This window comes from Lithobates pipiens, unplaced genomic scaffold, assembly GCF_037356315.1.
Source record: "Lithobates pipiens isolate NorthernLeopardFrog02 unplaced genomic scaffold, aLitPip1_a1.2 Scaffold_8, whole genome shotgun sequence".
NCBI classification, from domain to species: domain Eukaryota; kingdom Metazoa; phylum Chordata; class Amphibia; order Anura; family Ranidae; genus Lithobates; species Lithobates pipiens.
Window position 1 is genome coordinate 260390097 of NW_027507903.1, and position 27000 is coordinate 260417096.

Here is a 27000-nt window from a genome sequence, read left to right on the forward strand (position 1 = left end):
AAGTTAAGAATATTTTATTTATTTTTTACAGACTGTTCTGTTTAGAAGTGACCCAGTGGGGATACACTCACTTTAGTTAGCCCTTTACTTTACACATTCTTTAATAGAGAAGATCTCAGCCAAATTGTTGAAACCTCAGGCTAGCCCAAGTTCCAAACAGCCATTTATTCAATTCTAGTATAAGTGTGAATAAACTTGTAAGACCAATAACCTTTGTACCCAAGTGATCTCTTTGAGCGGTGTCTATAAAGTAATGTAGTGTTTGTAATAAACCAGACAGGATACTGTAAAAATTAACTTAATTGTTTTTCGTATGCTGTTAATCTCGGTGACTGAAGTGCATTGCCTTTCGCCATTTATGCTGTAGAAATTGCTGTGTCGAAATATGTTCTGCATTCAATTAACCAAGATCCATGTGTTTTCTCATAGACTTGGATTGTCACATGCATTTATCTTCAGCTGCTTTTTATCTGCTTTGGAAGTCCATGCAAAAACCCCGTCACTGATGCTGTGAATGACATTGACAAACTGGTAAGCCTAATTCTTTTTATCAGCTCTCTTACTTTCAAAACTGTATTATAACAGGCATCAGTACAAAGGTTCAATATGCTTTATGTTGTTCCTTCTGCAATAAAGAAGGGAATCTTGTAAAAAGTATAAAACTAGCTGCCAACAGGCAGTTTTGGTTTCGGTTCTCACAAAAGGTGAAAGAGCTACCTTGTCCTAGTTGCAGTTGATCCACAACCAAAAGCTCTGTTACTTTTTTCCCATTTGAGACTTTTGTGTTGCGACACATGCATAGTATAAAGGAACGTCTTTTCCAGAGAGAAAACAGTATGATCAATGCTCTTTCCAGAGAAGGGACCAAGAGAATGGACCAGGAATGAGCATACAGATTTTTAGGCCGTTAAACTCATCTGCTACAGTTGTTTCTCTAATTGGGTGATCATCTTTGATGCTAATGTTACAGATTTGTTCTGATCATGTAACCATGTTTTTGTATGGTTCTCTTAGGGGTTCCTCTTTTTTTTCAAGTGCATCCAAATAATAATGGCGTGTAAAGTGCACAGAGCAGGCAATCGGATTTACAGCTAAATTCCAGACAAACTGCCTAATACACAGTTTTAGTTATATGGGAGCTGTTTTACTTGCCAAAGGATTTGTACTTTGGGTAGCCAGGTTTGAGATTTACAAAACCCCCTCACACAGCACAGATAACCTGGTTAGTAGACTTTATCCACTGTAGTTAAGCAACACAGCCTGCAGTTCAATATTAAAGTGTATATAAACCCAAACTCTTAAATATTACAGAATATTTACCATGTTAACAGTAATTTCAAAGGTAGTTTTCAATATTTTTAAACCTGCATCTTTCATTATTATTATTATACAGGAATTTTTTTGTGCCAACAGTTTATGCAGCGCTTTACAATATAGAAGGAGACAATACAGTTACAATACAATAAAATACAAGAGGATTAAGAGGGCCCTGCTCAGAATAGCTTACAATCTAATAGGGTGGGGGCAGGTGGTACAAAAGGTTTTAACCCTTTAACGTTCTGCTCCACCATTTGGTAGTGCACATTTTGAGCCATGCTAACTCATTGAAAAATATGGACTTTAAAGGGTTAACTGTGGGGAATGAGCTGATGAAAGTGGTAGGAGATTAGTTGAAGACATGGTAGGCTTCCCTGAAGAGATGAGTTTTCAGGGATCGCCTGAAGGTATCGAGAGTAGGGGATAGCAGGACCAGTGGAGGTAGTGAGTCCCAGAGTATGGGAGAGGCTCTGGAGAAATCCTGGAGATGAGCAAGGGAGGAGGAGACAAGAGAGCTTGAGAGTAGGAGGTTTTGAGAAGAGCGGAGGGGACAATTTGGATGATATTTGGAGACAAGATTGGTGATGTAGCTCGGAGGAGAGTTGTGAATGGCTTTGTATGTTGTGGTTAGTATTTTTTATTTAATTCACTGGGGGATTGGGAGCCAGTGTAGGGACTGGAGGAGAGGGTTGGCTGACACTGAGTGGTTTGCAAGGTGGATAAGTCTGGCAGCAGCATTCTTGATAGACTGAAGAGGGGATAGCCTATGGAGAGGAAGGCCAATGAGAAGGTAGTTGCAATAGTCAAGACGAGAGATAACAAGGGAGTGAATGAGGAGCTTGGCGGTCTTATTTGTTAAAAAGGGATGAATTTTAGAGATTTTACGGAGGTGAATTCTACAAACTTTTGACAACGATTGGACTTGGGTCTGAAATGACAAGTCAGAGTCTAGGATTACACCTAGTACCCTGGCGTGAGGGGAGGGCCTGATGGTTGCATTGTTGATTTTGATGGAAAAGACATGGAGGGGGGCATGTGCAGGGGGGAATATTAATAGCTCAGTTTTAGAGAGATTTACTTTAAGGAAGTGGTGCAACATCCATGCTGATATGTCAGTTAGTAAGTTAGTAATGCAAGAGGAGACTGAAGGAGTGAGGTGAGGAGTAGACAGATAGCTTTGGGTGTCATCGGCACGTAAGTGGTATTGGAAGCCATGGACAGTTATCAAGTGACCAAGGGAGGAGGTGTAGATAGAGAAGAGAAGGGGTCCAAGAACAGAGCCTTGGGGGACCCCCACAGAAAGGGACAATGGAGAGGAGGAGACAGAGTTGTAGGTGACACTGAAGGAGCGCTGTGATTAATAGGCAGAGAACCAGAATAGAGCAGAATTACGGAGGCCAAGGGAATGTAGTTTATTGAGAAGGAGTGGGTGGTCAACAGTATCAAAGGCCGCAGAGAGATCAAGTAGTAGGAGTATGGAGTATTGGCTGTTGGTTTTAGCAGTTAGTAATTTACATAATCCCTGGTGACCCAGCCATGAATATGCTTGACTAAGGCCTTGTACTGCTGAAACGTGTTACCGTGTGTTGGCTGCTATGATGCAATAAAGGTCCTTGAGCAGACACTTCCTGTTTGGGGTAATGCTCTGTCTCTCATTTGTGCTTCTATATTGTCACCCTGTCACAAGGGCTTCCAGTGGAGCTAAGTACCCTTTTCAATATAAATTATTCAGGCAGGGTCTACTGTTATCAATATCAGAAAACCCACCATGATATATTCCATTCAGGCATTGCTGGAGAGTAGGTTGACAGGAATTAGCTGCAAAGATGCTGCAGTTGATCAGCATCATTGGGATGCAACAACTTAAAAATTAGTATGTTGCTAAAAAGGCATTTTTTTGGTATAGAATGCTTTAGCAAACAAAAAAAGTGCCATTCAGTTAGGGTTTACATGTACTTTCAGTTTACTGAAGTGTAGGCATTGAAAGATGAATTCTAAAGCCCCATACACACTATCAGTTTTTCTGTTGAGTTTTTCCTTCAGGTTTACCAAAACCATGTAGTGTGAGGGCCTGCCTGATTGCATACAAATTGACACTCCTAAGGTTTGACCTTATATTATATGGTTTTGGTAAATCTGAAGGAAATACTCAGCAGAAAGACTGATAGTGTGTATGGGGCTTAATGGGTTGACATGACATACTGCACTTTGAACATTGCTCTTGCCTTAATAATTAAGTTGGGTAGTGTCATTTTGAGATTGATTATAATCGTATAGTATAATATCCATGAAGATTATTAACCCCCTACTTCAAATTACATCCAGAGGGTATTGAATTCCTTTTAGCCTTCATCATGTGGGAACTTTTTATGTAATCTCCAGTAAGGGCTAAATATTTCCTGTTATACAGGTTTATAATGTTTATTTAATCCCTTGAGAATTATAAAGTATATACCAGAAACATTTGTGTTGCTTATGTAAAAGCCAGTTAAGTGGAATTTCAGAAGCTGGATAAAAGGATACCATGTTATATCCCTAGGGCCCAGCAGGTTACTTGGATTTAGGTAGTCAGAAACATCAAAGACTATTCAGGTGTATCGTCAGCTATCTAAAGACACAAAACAGATACAGCATTGTGTGGGGACAGATATGTTTTGTCTTTTTTTATAAAGATTCCATTCAAAAAGACCGGTGTAACAAAACATATTGCTTTACAAATGGCTTTGTAGATCCGAGGTTGTGTGTTGAAATTTGTTAGTTGTATATGCAGTTTAAGTTAGCTTTATACATGCAGATAATTGTCATAGATCCTTTGATTCATCTGTTGCAAACATCTGGCCATTTTTGACCACATAGGTGGCAGTATCTAGTGCCTTGAATGAGCGGTAAACTGTTAAAAAATTTGCCATTGGCTGGTCTAATCGTTTCTTTCAATATAGACAAGAAAAAATGATCAAAGTAGCACATATCTGCAGCTGGCACTATTGGGTGAATGTTATGACAGGTCCTGTCCTCAGAGCAACCTGTTAAGGGACAGCCAGATATGTCCCTTCCAATAATTTTCTGATATGCATATCTCAGACCAGCCTTTAATGATGTAAAACCTGGCTTGCAAGAACATGTTTATAAATCAATCAAGTGTAATCCCCATTTGTTTGTGTTCAAAGAGTAGCTACTACCATTAGAAGTGCATGGCAGTTACATTTGTAGGCAAAAAACATGAATTAACTGGTGGATGAACATGCATTATTCTCACATCAAAAATCATTTGATGCATACCCAACACCCAAACAACCCCAGGAAATAATGGGTAAAGAAATCTAACAGGGGGACTGATTATTCGCTGAGAGTATTTGGCTAGGAGTTCCAGGATAACAGTTTTATTAAATGATTATCCTTGTGTGTACCCTAAAATTCAGCGCACCATAAATTAATATTTCTGTTAAGTATAGTCTGGTAGGTTCAGTCACATTGAAAATTAAAAATTAAAAATTAAAAACAAACTTTGCAACATGTTCCCTATTTTGGAGACAGAGGCTATTACCCTTATGTCTAGTTTGGATGCAATATGATATGCTTCCATAATTTTGGAGTGAAATACATAAATCATATAAACTTTTTTTTCAAAATACATAGCTGGTTACATTTTATTTGACCATAAATAATTACCGTTTAAATGTGTGAGATATTCTCTTGTTATACTTCCACCTTTTAGAGGCATGTCAGTTTTTTGAACTGTGATTTATTTTTACCAGGAATAATATGATATAAGTCTTAATAGCTAGCGTAAAATCAATTTACAAGGCCATATACATAAAAAGCAAACCGGGAATTGTATATTCTCCCCTATTGAGATTCACACCACTCAAGGATCCTGATGAACACCTCAAAAACATAGGCAGGGGTCAGGGATCAACTGATGAAAACTTTATTAGTTAAGCTGGCCATCTGTATATGATCAAAGTTTTTGTTGGCGCTAGTGAAAGATTTGATATACAGTATACCAGCTAGACGAGGATAGCCTTTGGCATCAGATACTTTTTCTCCAAGCATGGAAGACTTTTTAGTCATATTCATGGAAGCATATAACAAAATTTAGAGTGCTTCTTCCATAAGTGCATAATAGAAATAAAAAGTAAGTATTAAAACTATTTGCAAAAAAAAAAAATATCATCTTCTTCAAACCAGATGCCATCAATAAAATAGCCAGTCACTGTGATTGATTGAATTCTCGCACCAAACACACAAGTATTTTGTCCCTTCTAAAATACATATGTGTTCAAACACTCATAAGTGCTGTCAAACCAATTATGTATTTTTTAAATGAAAAAAAACACGCTCACCAAAAACTATTTTACCAATTCTTGCTAAGTAGGTCATGTACGCTTGTTTGAAAAAAAAAAATCGCATGGCTCTATTTCATTCCACTGTTATGCCCCATACACACTATCAGATTTTCTGCTGTTTTTTTTCCTTCGGGGTTTACCAAAACCATGTAGTAGAAGGGCCTGCCTGATTGCCTACAAATTGAAACTCCTAAGGTTTGACCTCATATTATATGGTTTTGGTAAATCTGAAGGAAAAATTAAGCAGAAAAACTGATAGTGTGTATGGCGCTTTAGGAAACCATTTCCACAGTCTAAAGAAGGTGGGTCCACTTGTATATTTGCAAAAATATATAAACAGAGACTCGCATAGCTTAAAACTATTTATTAATAAATAAAAAAATAGACAAAGCAGTGAAACTCAGATTCTATTGCTTGCTCAGAACTGCATGAATACCAGCATCCTCTAACACTGGTACCTCCGTAATATACAAACATGTGTGATGATATCACCACAGTGTTCTCACCCAATACAAGAGAGGATAGGGGGTAGAGCCATACCAATGTATATATACCTTGGTTAAAGAGTTAACCTGGTCATAGATGGGTCTTTTTTTTTCCATTCAGTCTGTGGGCAGTGAGGTGGATCACCGCCACTGGGACATTGTATTGTGACAGTGCGACTCCCTAATAATCGCCAAGCAGGAACAGTCACAAATGGATCAATATTCAGCTGGTCCCTGCTGAACAGGCCAGATTTTGATTCATCTGTGGCCAGCTTTAGTGAATAGGTAATTAGATAAATAACCATTTAAGGAACACCCCTTCATATATTTTACAACTTAACCATGCAGTCTCCACTGCAAATATATAATATTATACATAATCTACAATATACCACAAATAAAAAATAAAAAATGAAATTGATATGAAAGGCGTTTTTAGTTTTAAAAAAAGAGGTTATGCTTAGCTGCTCTTCTTCTGGAAATCCTCTGTCTGCTCCTTCTTCCTTCGAGTGCTCCCTTAGCAAACCATGTGCTCTGGAGGCACCCGTGCAGGCACTTTCCCGAGCCACTTCCTCCTGACAGGGGTTTGACTAAAAGCAGCAGGAGCTGGTCCTGCAGCCAGGATAGCTCTGGGTTGGTGAAAAGACTCAGATAAGTGTTTAGTGACAGAGGGGCTAGAACTAGTGTTTTGTTTTGTTTTTTTACCTTAATACAGAGAAAATATATTAAGGCAAAAAAAAAAAACTATTAGGTTCAGAATCACTTTAAGGTCTCTAGGTCTCTCTGTTCTTAACACATGTCTGGTGCTGTTGAGTCCCTGACTTTCTGCACCTCTTTTACCCAAGTTTCATATGCATACCTTATCAATTTGTGTTATTGTTTAACAAAAAAACTGTATATATGTATAGTTTGTAAATACATTTTTTATATGTTAGATGTGATATTTTCTCATTATGTATGCAAGGTTTGCTTGTTTTATAGAGTTATGTCCTGCTGATCCTCTTATCTCACTTTAAATCTACCAGACAGGTGTGTCTGGCTGAAGACAGTAGATTATCTGCAATGACAAAAAATACTTACAGTGCTCCTTTGTAGCCAGAGATTAGGAGATTTTTTTGTCAATAGAAAGCAATAGGTCAATAATTACTCAAATTTATTTGGTAATGCTGACAATTACTCAAGCCCTGGAAAGATCGAAAGTTAAGCGTACTTTATTTTGCTTTCAAAGCCCCTCAAAAATAAAAGTTTTACAAAACACTCTCACAAAGGTGAAAACAATCTTTATTATAAGTAATAAATTACAAGTCTATTAAGGTGCTTAAAAGCTAATCCAGAAGGGTTTTTGGGGCTTTATCTGGACCTTGACAAATCTTCTCAAAGTTTGGCAAGGCAATGTAGAGATTCATTATGGCAACTGGTCCATTAGATTCTAGGTGATTCTCACAGTCTGTGAAAAGTAAAATAAGCTTTGGCGCTAAAACCTAAATGGTGTACTAAAAATGCTAATACTCTACAAATTACATAAAATGAAGCCCAATGTGGGAATTTCACCAATACACTGTATACGTGATATTAAAGCTATATGTAAATGGAAATGTGTATCCGTTATCCTACATAGTAACTATGCACAAGTGTGGTAAAAAATAATGACTCTGCACAAGTGTGGTAAATGATATGATAAAAATTACAACTAATCTATCACAACTAAAAATGTAGGTGCTTTGACAAAAAGTGCTTTAGCTCACGTAAATGAGCCAATACTTATATTCTAAAAAGTGACAATCAAAAGGACATTGTGAAAATACCAAGTGAAAACATCAAAAAAATCAAAAAAATCAAAAAAATCATATAATGTCCAATCCAAAATGTGTTATAATGTCCAAAAAAATAACAATATTTGTTCAAAGTTGCATCATCTAGTTGCTGAAAAAACGCATAAGACTTTTATCAGATAGGAAGGTGAAGCAAGGTGACTGGTGAAAACAAGGGTTAAATTCCTCTCCGGTGCGCCACTCTGTGTTAGAGAAAAAATGTATATATGCGCTCACCAGACATTAAACCCTCAATGGGTTAACCAAGCAGTCACAGTATGAGCCACTGTGCAGCTCTCTCGAGGCTCTGCCACCGCTGTGCTGTGGGGATATTTTACACTCTTCCTTCCGTGAATGGTCCGTTTAGCGTTTGTACATGAAGGGAAACAGAAGTACAACCATGGTGCAATATTGTTGTAAAAACGTACTATGTTTATTAAAAACAGTTTTACTCACAAATTCCAAAAAAGATAGATCGCTGTGAAATATACTCCGCCGGCGTTACTGCTTGAATAGCAGTGTAAGGTGCACGTCCTAGGCCACGCCCTACGCGTTTCGTCAGAGCGACGTCATCTGTCGCTCTGACGAAACGCGTAGGGCGTGGCCTAGGACGTGCACCTTACACTGCTATTCAAGCAGTAACGCCGGCGGAGTATATTTCACAGCGATCTATCTTTTTTGGAATTTGTGAGTAAAACTGTTTTTAATAAACATAGTACGTTTTTACAACAATATTGCACCATGGTTGTACTTCTGTTTCCCTTCATGTACAAACGCTAAACGGACCATTCACGGAAGGAAGAGTGTAAAATATCCCCACAGCACAGCGGTGGCAGAGCCTCGAGAGAGCTGCACAGTGGCTCATACTGTGACTGCTTGGTTAACCCATTGAGGGTTTAATGTCTGGTGAGCGCATATATACATTTTTTCTCTAACACAGAGTGGCGCACCGGAGAGGAATTTAACCCTTGTTTTCACCAGTCACCTTGCTTCACCTTCCTATCTGATAAAAGTCTTATGCGTTTTTTCAGCAACTAGATGATGCAACTTTGAACAAATATTGTTATTTTTTTGGACATTATAACACATTTTGGATTGGACATTATATGATTTTTTTGATTTTTTTGATGTTTTCACTTGGTATTTTCACAATGTCCTTTTGATTGTCACTTTTTAGAATATAAGTATTGGCTCATTTACGTGAGCTAAAGCACTTTTTGTCAAAGCACCTACATTTTTAGTTGTGATAGATTAGTTGTAATTTTTATCATATCATTTACCACACTTGTGCAGAGTCATTATTTTTTACCACACTTGTGCATAGTTACTATGTAGGATAACGGATACACATTTCCATTTACATATAGCTTTAATATCACGTATACAGTGTATTGGTGAAATTCCCACATTGGGCTTCATTTTATGTAATTTGTAGAGTATTAGCATTTTTAGTACACCATTTAGGTTTTAGCGCCAAAGCTTATTTTACTTTTCACATTTCTAATCTATTCCCATCTAGAGGGATAGGTTTCAAGCACAGGCAGCTTTAACCCTTCACAGTTCACTTTATTATAATCATTTTAACATTTACTTATTTAAACTTGTCTAGCAAACGGGTAAATTTGTCCATAGCGCAATCTTATCTTTTCTTTTTGCGATTCTCACAGTCTGACACGTATGCTCTTATTGTTAATTCCTATATCCCAGTTACAGTGCTTGCTTATTTTTAAAAGGGAAGGGAGGGGGCAGTATTTTGCCTTCCTTTCGAAGGACTAGCCAGGTGCTGGAAAGCACGCAGGTTGGTATCAGTGTAGCAGGAATCCCTGCATAGGCATACTAGCTTATAGTTTTCACAAGCATGTTTTACTTGTTAAATAAAGAAAAAGTTCTAAACTAAAAACTGGGGATGCCAAGTCTATGCGATGAAATTAAGGATATTTACTATCTGTGAATTAGCCTGCTTAGGGCTGACTCTTGATTCACTCTACTGACTGCATGGGTTGCAAATGTATGGACCACTATTGGGCCTTTTTGGGTCCATCTGTAACCCACAGTGAAAAATATAAATATAGGCATAGAAGCACCCGAGCCACCCCCATTAAATCATTCTCTGCAGCTATTACCTTTTGTACCACCCCCTCCCTTTAGAATGTAAGCTCTATGAGCAGGGCCCTCCCGTACCTTTTGTGTTTAACTGTACTGTAATTGTGTTGTCCCCCCTATACATTGTAAAGCTCTGCATAAACTGTTGGTGCTATATAAATTGTGTATAATAATAATAATCATTTGTCTGTTTAGGTATTTATAGCTATTTTGAATGTCATTAATGATAAGGAGACGATAGAGGCCTGTCATGTAAATGTTTTGCTTAGGCATATTTTAGTTATAAATCTGATCTTTGACCAGCTGGTGTGTTTGTGTAGCATTAGTAGTATTTTTAAGGAGAGGTAACTGATAAATTTTTATTGATTCGTGATACATAGTTAATTTGTGTTTGATATATGTCCAGGTCATTCAGTTTATAGCTTATTATGATTTCCATAAACCTTTTATGGCCTATTTTCCCTCACTTTATATAGCCTAATGATTCTGTAGCGTGCTTATGATTTTATGTGCTGAATAAGGTTTTTTGCCTTCATTAAAATTCATCTATATCTAATAAATAATGTAATACCTAAACATCATTTCTAAGCAATCTTCAAGGTCTAAAATGTTTTGCCAGACCTGCATACGTTTAAAATGCTTCATTCGTATTTTTTGTTAATTAAATGTATTAAAATTTGTACCAATTACAAAGTTTTTTGAATTGTACTTAGTATTCAGGCATATAGATCTTTATACCAAACGGCCTATTCCAACCTAAAAATATTTGCCTAAATGTAGCAGTAATATATCAAATCAAGCCACAGACATTCCTGAAAAATTTTAATTGACCCTTACGCATCTTAATATCTCAAAGTTTTCTCATTAAATGGAAAACATTGATTAACTGCCAAACAAATGTAATAGCATGAACTTGCAGTGAAGTTCTGCTATTGATTCCCACCAATAATGCTATCAATATGGTGTTTATGCATTCTTCCTGTATTTGCATAGGTTTCCTTTATTTGCTCTTCATATTACCAACATTCCAACTTGACTTATGTATAGCCCTGTGGTACATACAATAGACATTAAATACATTATATCTTCTTTCTGCAGCAGAAAGGGGCATGCATGTATTCAGTAATTTGTTGTTTAAATGAGTAGTAGCACAGGACATTTTAATAAAATAAATCTAATAGGAATTGTTACAAATAGTTTCAAATGTACCAGCAATTATGTTTTCACACTAGCCATTTCAATATTAGTCAAGTTTTGTTCGGTAAAAAGGGTCAGTACATGACCCATTGGGAATAGATCTTTATGCTGTCTGGCAATTGCTCCCATCCGATCGTGTAATTTTATATAAATATATATATAAATGCAAGCTGTGCACTTATTTATGATGTCACAACAAGCAATTTGCTCCATTTTTACTGCATCATTAACAGTTATAATAGCCAAATGTGACAACGAAAACTACTTATATTAACTAGTTGCTGTACTATGAAATTATGTTTGTAAAGGACAAGTAATATAATTCTATCTAAACAATATTTATAAAATCACACAATATTAAAAGTAATGAACTGGCATAGACTTCTTGGAGCAATTGTCTCTATTTTTACTGCATCATTAACAGTTATAAAACCAATTATGACAATGAAAACTACTTTCATTAATTAGTTGCTGTACTATGAAATTACATTTGTAAACCACAAGTAATTTCATTCTATATAAACAATATTTATAAAATCACACAATATTAAAAGTAATGATCTGGAATAGACTTCTTGGATGCATTATATAATTTAGACTCACCCCAAAAAGGATGCATGCCATGAATGTTTATTTATTTTATTTTATTTTAGTTTGTACAAATTAAGGTAAGAGAGACTATCAAACGTTTTATTCAGTTCAAGCAACCTCTACCGTTAAGAAGAAATTACAAGAACAGTGTTTCCTTTTGAGCTCACTGGCTGCTAATGCAGACTTGCTGGGCCGGTAAACATTTCTGTTACACTTTCCATTATAAACTCATGTCTGTCAAAGAACCCTTTAAAAAGTAGTTATTCTCGAAAGTAAGCTATATCAGGAAACAAATACGCTTCAGAAAAGTTGGCAATTTTAGGCAGTATTAAATATTGATTTAGATATTGTGGATGCATTCATTTTAGTTTTTAGGGTCTTTTTTTTCACCTGACGTGGGTGGTAACATACTTCCTGTCTTAGGGTGTCTCCTCTATCTATGGAGGAGAAACAGAACCAACCTTGGACAGCAGAGCTGTGTGGAAAGGGTAGTATTAGATGGACTAGTAGATTTTCGGCAGTGGTGTGGGTGGCACAGTGGTGCAGCAGTGGGCGGCACAGTGGTGTAGTGGGTAGCACTCATGCCTAGCAGTAAAAGGGTCACTGGTTCAAATCCCAACCACGACTGCCTAGAGTTTGCATGTTCTCCCTGTGCCTGCGTGGGTTTCCTTCGGGTACTCTGGTTTCCTCCCATACTCCAAAGACGTGTTGGTAGGTTAATTGGCTTCTGTCTAAATTGGCCCTAGTGTATGAATGTGAGTTAGGGACCTTAGATTGTAAGATCCTTGAGGGTAGGGGCTTATGTGAATGTACAATGTATATGTAAAGCACTGCATAAATTGACGGCACTATATAAGTACCTTAAATAATAATTTTCAACAGACTTTACTTCACTTCATGCCACTAGCAAATTAAAGCTCAACTCAACTAGCTTTTTTAAGCAGTTAAATAAACAGTTTGTTCTACTTTTGGAATAAAGGTTTTACATAAATGAATAAATGCTGACCATAAGTACCCCTGTCGATGTTAAATGGTTTATTTGAAACTTCTGGCTGACACTTTATAACTAGGCAGCTTAGCCTGTTAAAGAAAGTTGGAAAAAAAACACCAAGACTAACAGGTAAAAAACAATAAGTTACAAGGGGGACTCAGAAAAACAAAGACTGCTTTGTTAATCTTGGTGACAGTCTGCGTCATAAATGTAATTTTTGATTTTGCCTTTAGTGCCAATTTAAATCAAAAATACTTTTCACTTTACCTTTAATTCATATTTTATATTAATATGTCAAATGCAGACTTATCACATTTTAATGGTGTATTTGGATGTAGCCAATCAGGAATGCATGTTTGTCATAATTGTCATAAAAAATGTTTGTCATAATAATGCTGTCAGTTTTTTCCTGAGAATTGCAGAGGATGGGGATTGGAATTATGCTTGTGAAATAAAAGTGTCTATAGAGATGTTTTTTTGGGTAGTCATCACAACAGGAATAAAGGGATAGATCTTCCTATGCGGACACTAGCTCTTGTGACTCTGGTGACACACCAGGATTTCCTCCCACTTCCTTTTTTGGCTATGGAACAGGGAGGGAAGGAAAATGTCTCCAATGTGACACAGATGGCAAAATAAATATTACAGGGGTTAGAACTCTCCCTTACTCTATCCAAAATGAAAACACGTTTTGCCTTTGCTTATACTTTAAGTGGGCTTTACTGTGCTACACACTGCATAGGGTGAGGGATTTTTGATTGTATTACTGGCATAGCACCATAACCTGTATGGTTATACTTTCTGTTCTGATACAGTGTTCTGATCCAATTGTTTCTAATAGATGATTACGGATCAGATCTTTTTAGATTTTTTGATGGTAATATTTTCTTTGTTGGGCAAACAATAATTAAAAACAAACCAAACAGGTTTAGGAGATCGGAGGATCTTGAACTATGGATATGGTAGAACCAAATCATATTAGGGCTGTGGAAATTAAAGATTAATTACTTAATTAATCGATTTTTTTTGATTGATCAAAATTCTTTTGATCAGTACTCACCTCCCTGCCAGCTTCTGGGTCTTCAAGGAGTTCAGTCGGAGATCCAGTGACGTCACAGACATGGACGTCACTGGACTCCTCCCCCCTTCCCCAAGTGCCTCTGTCTGCTAACAAAGGGAAGGGGGGAGGTGTCCGATGACGTTGAAGTTCTGATTGAACTTAACGCATACGGAGGAGGAGCTATGCATGACGTCACCCGCTGCTGCCCTACGGAACTTACACGATTGTCGGCTTTACATGCTGTGTTTTTATCATCTTTATGTGAGTAGTTTGTGTTGGAACACAAACATTAAATCTTATACTTAAGCGTTGAGCACTTAGATCTTTTCTTTCTACCCATGACCTGGCGTCCTTGCTGAGATCTAAGGAGACATGAGAGAAGTTTATGGTTTGTGTTAACCCTTTTGATACCCACTTGCATGACCACCTGTTTGCACAAGGGTCCATGGCATATGGTGAGAGAGATTATTAGACCAGAGGTGGAGAGATTGTCACGCTACTGTGGAAAAAAAATGACTTGCGTCAGTGCTACAGTTTGAATTTAAAACGTATTTGTGTCAACTGTGAAGTTAAGTCATGGATTGTGGAAACAAATTAGTGTTGGGTGATTGTATATAGTGTATACCACATTTACCACTGGCTAATGCAGAATTTCAATGCAAGGATATCAGCTAAAAGTAGTTGGATCTGTATGTGCGTTATAATTAATCCAAATTAGTCGATTAATCAATTTAAAAAAAACTATTAATCGAACACGAAAATTTTAATCAGTAACAGCCTTAAATCATATGTATACATTAGTATATGGAGATCTTTAGGACAGTAGGATGAGCCCCCATGTTTGCCTTCAAATATTTGGAAGGTGTGGAAAATGTTCTATTCACTAAATAAAACTAAGCTAGCTACTCATAAAGACTTAGGAATATGGCATTTTTGTCATGGTCCATGGCTTTTTTATTAGAACAGATGTGTGAACAGCTGGATTGATTTTTAGAATGAATTGATATTGTTATCCATGGCAGGAGAGAGTTCATAACATTCTATTATAGCTTTGTGAAGGCATTATTAACTACAAAGATTTGGGCAATTCAAAGTATTGACACTAAGAATTTGAGAATAGTACTTAAACCAAGGCTGAACACACAAGATTACACACATGAATAAACATTTATGTACTCATCCTTGGTGTCACACTTACCTTGGTAGACGTGCTCTAAACTGAGGACTCCCACAGCACCATTTGATGTCTTTGTAATTTTATAAGCTGAGATGTACACAATTCTGCTAGATAGCACAGCTAGTCTGGTGGTATGACCATTATCTAATGCAGTAGGCAATACAGTTAGGTCACTTTCCTACCTGCAACCTGTGATTGGACAATAAAGGAGCAGTAACAGACTAATGAGGTTATCCCTCTGCTCTATCCTCCTGCCAGTATGTTTTTGTCAGCACATTAAGACACTTGGTTCACACTTAGTTCTACCTCTCCCTCTCCTAGGCAGGAGAATTCAAGATGCTGAAATTAAGTCTAAATCATGTACTTGTTCTATCTGAAGCTAATATACATTTAGGCTCCGTTTATACTGCTGCAATATAATTTGATGCGATTTTCAGCGCAATTATGTATTGTGACTTTGCAAATTCTATGGGGCCAAATCGTACTGTAAATAGCACCAAAGTAGCACAGGAATCTTTTCCAAAGTTGCACCATGCTGGGACACATTGATGAGAATGGGCACCATTGAATATAATGTATAATTCATTTATTTTGCTTATGCAATTATACTATGACTGTTCACTACATCAACTGTTGGGTACACTCCTCATATAAAGTCCCAAACCCCCTTTTCTTATGTACAATAGGGAGGGAGAAAAATGTCCACCTGAGCCTCATTTTAAGTCCCAACCCCTTTTTCTATTAATATAATGTGTTTTCCCTTTGCATGCAATTCTTGTCAGAAGTCACGCTAGTGTGAACCAGCACTTTTTTTTTTAAATAAATATATAACTACATATATTATGTTTTTGTTTTATATGCCTGAAATTCCATTTTAAAAGGTCATGAAAAATAAAATTTGAGTTTTCTGATCTAGGAAACCCTGTTGTCTGTAAGGGCTATACTCAGGTGTAGGATAATCAAGATTATTGGAAAAACGTTTATCCAAACTATATTGTTGCATTTTTACACGTGCCTAATACAATTATTTCCCAACATTTCTCGGAATACAATATTTTATTGGGCCTGGCCACTTGCTGGATTGCCACATAAATAAATCTATTTAAGGAATTAGTGCTGACAAGCATTTGTTTTCATCCCCTCTACAGGCTTTGCCAGCATCTTTGAAATAATAGCCTAGTCATGTAGCATTGCAAACACAAATTCATAATGAATGTAGTGTAGCCAAAGCCGTAATCCTGAAATTTGGCTCTCTTCTGCAATCATTATGAATGGAGTGTGTTGAATAACTGTTGCTCAAAACAGCTTCATTATATGCTTGGTTGACATTAAGTTCTAAAGTAAACTCTACTAAGTCAGTTACAAACCGTTGTTGATTTATTCCACCATATGGATAATAGAGAGCCATCATTTTAGTTGTGGATGAAGGCCAGTAGCAGGATACTTATTTCACCTGCAGAACAAAACTCTTCAAACTATTTACTCGTTTCTAACCTTTTCTTTGGCTTCATGTACACATAGTCTACTTTGACCGGCAGCCGAAGGAAAATGCAGAAAAATGTTCCTATCCTGAACATGATTCATTCGCGCTCGAGAGCAGGAGGTTGAACCTCCCCTAACCACAGATGCTCCTAAACGATCATAAAAGCCTATGGGTTGATTTGCTAAAGGCAAGTGCAGTTGCACTTTGCAAGGGCAGTTGCTTTAGAGCTTAGTAAATTAGCAGAAGCTCTGTTGACTTCCACCATCCAATCATGTGCAAGCAAATATTTAATTTTTATTTTTATTTTCCTTGCATGTGATTGGGTATTCTTTGCAAAGTGAGCTTTTACCTCATTTACCAAGCTCTGGAACAACTGCACTTGCAGAGTGCAACTGCACTTTGCAAAGTGCACAGTGTTTCTGCCTTTAGTAAATCAACCCCATAGGCAATTATGGAGTTGAGTTTAGGATCTTTGGCAAAAAAAATGCCAAAAGCTGTAGTGTACATGAAGCCTAATACTGAGAGCAGAGCTAACAGATCTTATTGATGTTTGTCCTTGCTAATATCTCCTGGGTGTAGGTTTAGTGACAGCAATTTAGTTTGTACAAGAATGTTTTTATTAGATTAGTAGTGCTTCTCAAAGTCAGATTAGTTAGTTATATCTAATGGCCTGTATACACGATCCGAATATCGTACAAAAACTGTCGTCCGAGGAAGAATTGTATGATTTTTGGATCGTGTGTACACTACTTTTGGCAGCCGATCACGACAGTTCATCCGATATTATTCACAAAAATTTTCCTCGTACAATTCCAGATCGTTCAATTTTTGTCTATTCAGTATAGTTGTCGTCCTAAAATACAATACAAATACATTACAACACATGACATCACTTCTGTTTTTTTTTTCTGTCGTACAAAAATTTTCATGACTTAATTTACCTATTCAATTTCTACTTGCGACTATTAAGCAAAAAAGGACGTACGATCTGTCGTATGATATTCAGATCGTGTGTACGGGCCATAAGTCTGTGCAATTGCCAAATATTACACCTGTTTTTAAAAGCTTGGATAGCTCATTAACACCAGTCTCCTAGCATTCTTCTTTGTAACGATTTATAATATATTTCTATACTGTGAAAACACTCAGTTTATATGGTTAGGGCATATATAGATGAGTTCTGGGTGTCCACGAAAAAGTGCTTCCAAATCCATTAATTTAGTGTTCTGCAAATTGTAGAAGTTCGTGGGAAAAAAAGCTAATACAGAACTGCTCTTCTATATGTGGGCATTCATTTTCCTATGATTATAAAAGCATTTTATATCAGCCACAAAGTAGGGATGTAGATGGGCCTTTGTGGGTATGCAGAAAGACATCCAATCAGCACAATGCCAGCAGACTGACAATAGGCTAAGAGAATAGGACAGCAGTCAGAGGAGTTGTACAATGATACTAACATGAACAGAGTGCTGTAGGTAGCATGATGTTGAAACTTCAAACGGGAAGACCCAGAATTGTCATACGAGGGTTCTTCAAAAAGTCTTCACACTATTATAAAAAGTAAAAAAAGTACAGAAAATGTTTGAAGAGACCTCTTATATTGTGCAAGACTGTGTGCTGCAGACACCAATATTTTTTTAACTAGTGATTGATAGATGAACAATATATCTATCTCAGAGATTATTTTAGTAATTCTTCAAATCATCACAGAAGGCTGGGTGATGTCATTTGAGTTCAAGACTTTAGCTCCACTGTGACAGCTTGAGGTTTAATGAAGTCTTGATGATATGAATGAGGAGCTGTAGACAGATGCCAATCTGCAGACATCCAGTGTTTTGAAAGGGTAACCCCAATGCTTGAGACTGTGCGGCAGACATGTTACATGCAGGCACCACTCTTTCTAACCAAGGCTAGGACAAAGAGCGGCACCTTCTAAGCGTAGCAGTAAGAACTGTAAACTGTTAATAAAAAATTAATTAAAGCGGGGTTCCACCCTAAAGTGGAACTTCCGCTGATCGGAACCCTCCCCCCCTCCGGTGTCACAATTGGCACCTTACAGGGGGGAGGGGGGTGGAGATACCTGTCAAAGACAGGTATTTACACCCACTTCTGGGCATAGACTCCCGTGGGAGTCTATGTCATTTCCTGTCCTGCCGCGCTGTCTGCTGGGACACACACGGGTCCCAGTGACAGCGTGGACAATTCCTATTGCGCTGCGCGACTCGCGCATGCGCAGTAGGGAACCGGGAAGTGAAGCCAATTCGCTTCACTTCCTGATTCCCTCACCTAGAATGGTGACGGCAGCAGCCGAGAGCCGAGCGATCGATCGGCCTCTGCTGCCGGCATCGCTGGAACCCGGGACAGGTGAGTGTCCATTTATTAAAAGTCAGCAGCTGTAGTATTTATAGCTGCTGGCTTTTAATATTTTTTTTTTCGGTGGAATCCCTCTTTAATAAAAAACACTCACAAACAAGTGATTAAAAAGGGCATGTCACATAATATCGTCATCATCTGCACTGTCCCGGTGGGGGGGGGGTGCGGCTGGCTGGTGCCCATGTCAGTGGCTGGGGTGTCTGTGGGGTCTGCCCCGCAGACCCTGTACCCGCAAGTGATGACATCGCTGTAGCTGTGTTCCTGTGTTTACTGAATTTTGTCCCCGACCACTGTGAACGTTGGGTTCCACCACCGCGACCGGCTTAAAGGAAGACTCACAGACACCCCAGCCACTGACATCGACCACCAGCCAACCGCACCCCCCGAGACAGCGCAGATGATGATGATATTATGTGACATGCCCTTTTTAATCACTTGTTTGTGAGTGTTTTTTATTAAAGAGGGATTCCACCGAAAAAAAAAATATTAAAAGCCAGCAGCTATAAATACTACAGCTGCTGACTTTTAATAAATGGACACTCACCTGTCCCGGGTTCCAGCGATGCCGGCAGCAGAGGCCGATCGATCGCTCGGCTCTCGGCTGCTGCCGTCACCATTCTAGGTGAGGGAATCAGGAAGTGAAGCGAATTGGCTTCACTTCCCGGTTCCCTACTGCGCATGCGCGAGTCGCGCAGCGCAATAGGAATTGTCCACGCTGTCACTGGGACCCGTGTGTGTCCCAGCAGACAGCGCGGCAGGACAGGAAATGACATAGACTCCCACGGGAGTCTATGCCCAGAAGTGGGTGTAAATACCTGTCTTTGACAGGTATCTCCACCCCCCTCCCCCCTGTAAGGTGCCAATTGTGACACCGGAGGGGGGGAGGGTTCTTACTGCTACACTTAGAAGGCGCCAATCTTTGTCCTTGTCTATGTTTCAGATTACCTTCTATCTGTCGGCTGGCACCCTTCTCTGATATCAGCATTGGTTTTAGTATTTTTATGGACTAATGGTCATGGACTTATGCACTGTGCCCCATTTTTGAATAGTATTGATTCACTGCCACTTCTATAATACTGTACCCACAACCAGAGTGCGCCAAATTTGCCCATTTTTTTGTATACTCTTTCTAACCAGCAACTGATTGTTTTATATTTCTTCTATGGTTGCTTCTATGATGTCAATCTTGTCTTTGCTGTCTGTGGGTTAGTTTAGAAGTGTGCCTAGCTTGCTTATTAAAAAAAAGACTATGACAAGAATCACTTAACCTAGGCAGTTTGACCTATTGGCTTTGTGACTTCAGGACGAGTTCAACAGTGCAGGTTCCAAATATTTCCAGCTGTACTTGTACAATCTTAAGGAATATGCTGACGCGTGATGGGCAAGTGATCTAATAAGTTAAAAGAAAACAGTTTAACCTAGCTGTCATGTCACGCCTGACGCCTGCTTTAAAAATGCAGTTAAGAAAGTGTTTTGCAACCTTTGTGATGTGAAGCATCTGTAACATGATATATTTTGTGGCAGGAAGATTCCACCATTTGTTTCAAATATACTTCCGTCCTCAAATGACTATGGTGGTAGAATGCTGGGGGTTGCCATACCTGTAGCACTCAAATAAGGAGAGATCTGTTAAGAGCCACAAAACAGCCTTGTTTTAATTACCACATTCCGCCATATTATATGGATGCTTAAGGGCATTTTTTTTAACATTGACTTTTTAAATCAGATTTTATCTTTATTTTATTTTTTTGATACCACAACAATATATACACAAACATAGCATTGAAATCAAAACACCAAAAACATACACATGGCAAAAAAAAAGGGGGGGGGCAATTTTAACCTACCCCTTTTCTCACTTCCATTGTCAAGTCAATACACAATCCTTTCCGCCTATAAATAAAAACTGTTTTTCTTTTTTGCATACATCTATATTCTGGCAGAGGTAACTCCTACCTCAGTCTCGTATCCATATGGTCAAGCCATGGCTTCCAAATAGTATCAAACCTCTTAGATAAATTCCTCAAACTTTTCAGAGGTGGTACAAATTGAACCTCTTTATGGTGTCCATAATACTCAGTACTACACTGTTGTTTATGGAACCTGGATATTTGAAGGGTATTATACTTGTGCAACATTAAATCAGAAACTTCTCCCCTTTCTTTACGATTCTCTCTCCTGCCTTCGCATCTCTTCCTGTTAAAATTAAAGCTTAAAAAAAGGAAATACCATTTTTTTATTTCCAAATGCTCCATATGCTCAGATCTTGCCTATGCATAGATGATGTATCTAGACCCTGAGCATTTGCAGAGACATGCCTTGGTTCTCTGCAGGAGTCACTGCAGCATTTATGTGCATGGTTGAGATCCTGGAAACTGACTCCTGGGATGTCTACATCTCATTTATGCGCAGAAATGCTGAAGAGCCTCTGCCATTATACTGACGGAGGTCCATGGCATGTCTGCACACCTGGCAAAGATCCATGCAGAGTGTTGAGGCAAGCTGACAGCTTTGGAGAAGAGTAGTGTAGGAAGAACTTTGCCTGCAAGCAAGACTACGCGGGATACCATGGACTAGTACATGGGACAAGGGACAAGTGGGGACAGGGAACAGGGACAAGTGTTATCTTTTATAGGTATAGGTAGAGTAGAGTCATTCTTTAAAGCCAAAAAATTTCTGTGTTATGCTAAATTTATTCAACATTTATAATATTTTACCTTGCAAAAAAATAATAATGCTCAACTGTTCATAAACAGGAGGTGCCTGCAGATTTTAGGTAATCGAAATGTTTTTAAATAGTAGAAAACACATTTAGCTTAACTGTTGTGGGGGTGCCAAGCAATCGGCCATTTTTTTGGGGGGGGGGTGATCGCTTTTGTTTCTGCCAAGATACGTTTTTTCCTAGATGTCTGCAGTTGTCCTTTATTAACATTAATTAGCTCATTCAGGCAATAGGAGCGTATATGCTAAACAAAAGATATTTTTCAAAAATAATTGTTCAGCAAACAGACCTGTTTGAACAGCTCCTAATGTTTTTTTCGTTCTAATGACTCGTTTTATGCTTTATGAAAAAAAAAATACACATTGTAAAAAATTACCCAGTTTTTAGCCCATATAGCTGTTATAAATGTCTCAACGGTGTTCAGCTAGGAGAAAGAATGTGAATAAAAACACTATATAATCAGCGTAACCTGGATTCTGCTTGCATAGCTATAAAACAATTATAAGCAAACTTCAAGAGAATTTACAGCTGTTAACAATTAAAAACATCAAAAAAGAGAAAAAAAATGGAAAACACAGATTTTGTTTAATTAAACACTTGTTATTGAGAAAAAGGCAATTTGAGGCAACACTTAATAAAACAAAGTAATTAGTAATGTGTGTGTAATGTTTTCTAACATCAGTAAGTAAAAACAGCATTATTTATTGTAAGATAACTATGCTAAAGCATGTTTTTTTACCTTAACTCATTAAGGTAAAACACCTTTTATGTGCAGACCCCCCCCCCCCTCCCCCTGCTAAATACTTACCTGAGCCTGATCTCAGTCCAGCAATGTGCCTGAGAACGGCGACCCTACTCTCTTTCTCCTCATTGGACTCAATGAGAGCAGCCTGATCCATTGGCTCCTGCTTCTGTTAAATCCAGTGGGGGCTGAGCCGCATTGTGTGTGTCAATTACAGCACATAGTGCAGCTCTGACTCAAGCCTGCACTACTGCACCCCTAGCAAGTGGCTTGCTGGGGGGGTACTCAGCAGGGGGGAGAACCAGGAGTGTTGGCAGGGGACCCCAGAATTGGAAAATCGGGTCTGCTTTGTACAAAACCATTGCACAGAGCAGGTAAGTGTAATTAGTTTGTTATTAAAAAAAGAGCCTTTACAATCACTTCAACTACACGTAGCATTGCCTAGTGGAAAAAAAAAGTAATGGTACTTTTATTTGCCTTGCTGACACAGGTTTCAGCATGTATACAGGAATTGTATACAGGTATACCCCACTTTTAAGTACACAATGGGGTTTATTTACTAAAGCTGGAAAGTGCAAAATCAGGCTCACTTCTGCATAGAAACCAATGAGCTTCCAGGTTTTATTACCAAAGCTTAATTGAACAAGCTGGGGTTAGAAGCTCATTGGTTTCTTTGCAGAAGTGAGCCTGATTTTGCACTTTCCAGCTTTAGTAAATAAACCCCATTGTGTACTTAAAAGTTGGGTATGCCTGTAGAACAATGTTTCTCAACTCCAGTCCTTAAGTACCTCCAACTCGTCATGTTTTCAGGCTATACATTATTTTGCACAGGTAATTTGATTAGGGAAATCCTGAAAACGTGACCTGTTGGGGGTACTTGAGGACTGAAGTTGAGAAACACTGGTGTACAGCAAGCTGTGGACAATCATTTGAAGAGCTTTTGACAAGCTTATGAATCCTTTAAACTACCAATCTTCTCTACTTTAAGGGCTCTTTCACGCAGATGTGTCCGTGTACGGAGCCCGCTCTGCTCAGCGGGGGATCGAACCATCGATCCTCACTGAGCAGGAAGATGACAGGTCCGTCTCTGCACACTGTGCCGGGGCAGACCTGTCAGAGCGCCGCTATCAACTATGGGAGATCGGATGAGGACAGACCGTAGAGTCCGTGGTCACCCAATCCACAGATGGATATAAAAGTAGGTTATTCCTCCATCACACTTTTTCAGATCGGAGCAGGTCGGATGTCAGCGGAGAGGTCTATGTGCTGTCCTTTCAGGTCCGCCTAAAAACGACGAAAGTCAGTTGTTTATGTATAGTTAGTCTAGTCCTTGTGACCTTTTGAACCTGGGTAAGCCCATTAGGCTCTGTGTTGTATGTATTATTTATTTTCTTTTAATAAGAATAAAAAATATTTGATGGATGCTGACACTACATGGGTACTTTTGAAAGCAGTCCAGAGTTGGGCTTTAAACAAGATGCACAACTTGAGGTTTGAAAGCCTGCTACTTGTTTAAAGCAACAGCACTCTTGAGCTCTGTATTCAACATTTCCATTGCCATAGTTTTTTAAAGGATAAGTTCACCTTATGTTACATATTACACCAATTTTAGGATCTTCCCCCCACACCCACTGTCACATTTTAAAAAGAGCACAGCCATGCGGGTCTCTGCCCACACTGCCGTGTCACACATTTATAGTGATCTATGAATGAATGAACTATGACTATCGTCTGCCACCATGGCAGATTGCTTGTAGCTCTCAATGAACTGCAAGGACGCTGGTGAGTCTTCTTGTAGTTCATTGCTCTTCCTGCTCTCCAGTAACTGTCTGTACAGGAGGTATGGGCAAGACAGCTATAGTAAGAGCCGGCAGGAGCCTGACATTGCTCCTGTGAACCTAGAAAAAAAAAATGACATTTTTTTACCTGCAAAAATATGCACATTTACTATTATTTTTGTAAAAGATGAACTTCGCCTTTAAAGGCATCAGCAACGCAGCTTGAAGCTTACTTCAAAGCTTTGAAATTATTTTGTGCCCCTACACAAGCTAAAGCCCATCTGAAAAAGGCCTTATAATGTTACTAATCACTGCAACTATGCTTCAAACATTTGCATATTAGTGTGGTTGTTAAAAAATCCTTCTTGCTAGATCTTAGTTTTTTCCAAGTTAAACACGCCTTATATAGGAATGACTATTCATTCATTTAAAATGTGTCCAAAAAGTCATCGTACTTCAGCTGTACTACATGGAAAATGCAAAAGTGTCAATGTAAACTCTCCAAATTATTAGGGATGCATTTTACACCATAAAATGCTTATCAAAGCCCAGCTGAAATTTTTTTTTAAATGAGAGCACTGGTTGTGGGCTATATTTATTTCTGTCAATGTTTTCTTCTTATCAATAATAATATTACATAATTAAATGTAACGCCCATTTTCTGTCTCATTTTTAGGTTGGAAATCTCCCAAATGATTACATTATGCATGTAAAGAATATCTCCAGAAGTAGCCTGGTAAGATTTGTGTATTTATATGTATAGAAGGATGTGTGCACGTGTGAGTGATATACAACTCCAATATACTTTTTTTATTGGGCAATGTTACATTGTATCATATCTGAATGTGTGATAAATGTGAACTGTGTTTAAGAGAAATTTTTAGTAGTATGAAAGCTACCAATACTGACCCTTAAAATGCTAGTTAACTGTCTGTCATTTTGATCCAGTGGGTAGCAGTTATAGAGCAAACGCATAGAGTGAGCTAATGACCATATACTGTATAATGCCTGTTTATAGAGTTCAGCAGAAAATACATTACGGCCTAAAAGTGAATACTCTAGTTTAAAATCTTGCTGATCTCCAATCACTTTGTGCAGCACCTCTAGGAGACAAAAAAATCTCTAGGAGTACAAATAAAGATAGCAGAGGGTACTATCTAAGTGTAGTAAGCATAGTACATTTGTTATAAAACCAGTAAATTGGCAACTCACATATAGCCAGTAAAAGTTTTCTTATCATCAAAGTCAGGCATGAGTGGTGTAGGCCCCAGCACAGTAGTGAGCCAGATTCAAGTCCAGGATAAAGTATGCAGGACTGTCAGTGAGGTATACAGTACCTGTTAGTCTGGCACCCTCTGGTGTTCCCTTGGCCTAAGTGTAGCATATAATGGCATAGTGAATGCACACAGTAGGCAACTTAGATTGGTGGAAGAACCAGTTTGTATCAAATAGTCCGGATCTGCAGTTCTATAGTATTTGTAGCCCCACAGGGGCTGTAGGTGTACCTAGGGGACAGATCTGCATGTTATATCCTGGACTAGAATCTGGCTTACTACTGTGCTGACTTTGATGATAAGCACATTTTTAGTGCCTCTATGTGAGTTGACAATTTACTTTTTTTTTTTTTTTTTTTAAATAATAAATGAACCCTACTATATACCTTCAGATCGCACATTCTGCTGTTTTTATTATGCTTATCCAATGGACCTATTTGAATAATTTCCATGAAAAAAAATGTGCAGATTAGTATGTCACCTGCTGTTTCTTAAGCAGTTGTTGATTTGTACAGTGCTAAATTAAAAAAAAAGTCTTTCTTTCCTGTCTCAGCAGAACCCCGAAAATACCAAGAGTTTTGGCATCACCCTAAAACTGCAGTGGAATTTTAAAGAGCTAGTTTAAATATATACACTGCATTTTGGATTTTTTTCAATGCTTAAAAATAAAGTATGACGCAAGATGGTTGCTTTACTAAAGGCAAATAGACTGTTCACTTTGTAAGGGAATTTTCCCCAGAGATTAGTGAATGAGGTGAAGCTCAGCTGACTTCCATCATGCAATCATGTGCAAGCAAAAATACTTTTTCTTCTCCTTGCATGTGTTTAGGTATTCTTTGCCAAGTGGATTTTCACCACATTCACTATTGCACAAAGCATGAATCCACGTTTTGCGTTAATGGCTGTTGCTTTAAAGCTTGACATACACTAGAGGAATTTTGTTTGAACATTTTCAGAAATGTTTGATTTTAAAACCATTAGTGGGGCCAAACAATGATCGTTTTCCACTGCAATGTTGAGAAACTTTGATGAATTAGATGAAAATTCTTATGAACGTTTGTTAGAAAATCTACTGTGTATGGTTAGCTTTAGTAAATAGACCCCATTATTTCCTTTTTGATTGGCTTGTGTGTCTTTGATGTGCAGTGTTCAGCTGAAATAATGCACTGACAATTGTTAGCAAATGTGACAGAAATGCATATGTCTTTGATGCAGACAACACCTTTTATTACTTTAGGTCTAGTAGAAGATCTGAAAGGCACATACTCATTCCCTGTGTATATGAGTAGCACAAGGAAACCTTACCCTTGATACCTATTGAGTTCAAAGGTAATAAGGAAGTGGGCTAAACCCACCAGGGAATATTCAGTGACATGAATGCTGTTTCACTGATCTCTTTAGTAATACAATGTAGAGACAGACACACTTTGGAGAATTAGTGGAAGGTACAAAGGGTCAAAAGTTAGAAAAACTCTGAAATTCAAGTGGAACAGATAACATCATCAGGGCTTTTGGCTTTCTTGTCACAAAAATGTTACATAGGGGTACAC

General features: G+C 38.1%; 1 protein-coding gene across 1 annotated transcript in view; it reads left to right on the forward strand.

Moving 5' to 3' along the window:
• Positions 1–27000, forward strand: part of KITLG (KIT ligand) — a 104898-nt gene that overhangs the window by 39672 nt on the left and 38226 nt on the right. The window contains exons 2-3 of the mRNA XM_077471267.1: positions 430–531; positions 24853–24912. Coding sequence (XP_077327393.1) covers positions 430–531; positions 24853–24912 — 162 coding nt within the window. The remainder of the gene's footprint in view (positions 1–429; positions 532–24852; positions 24913–27000) is intronic.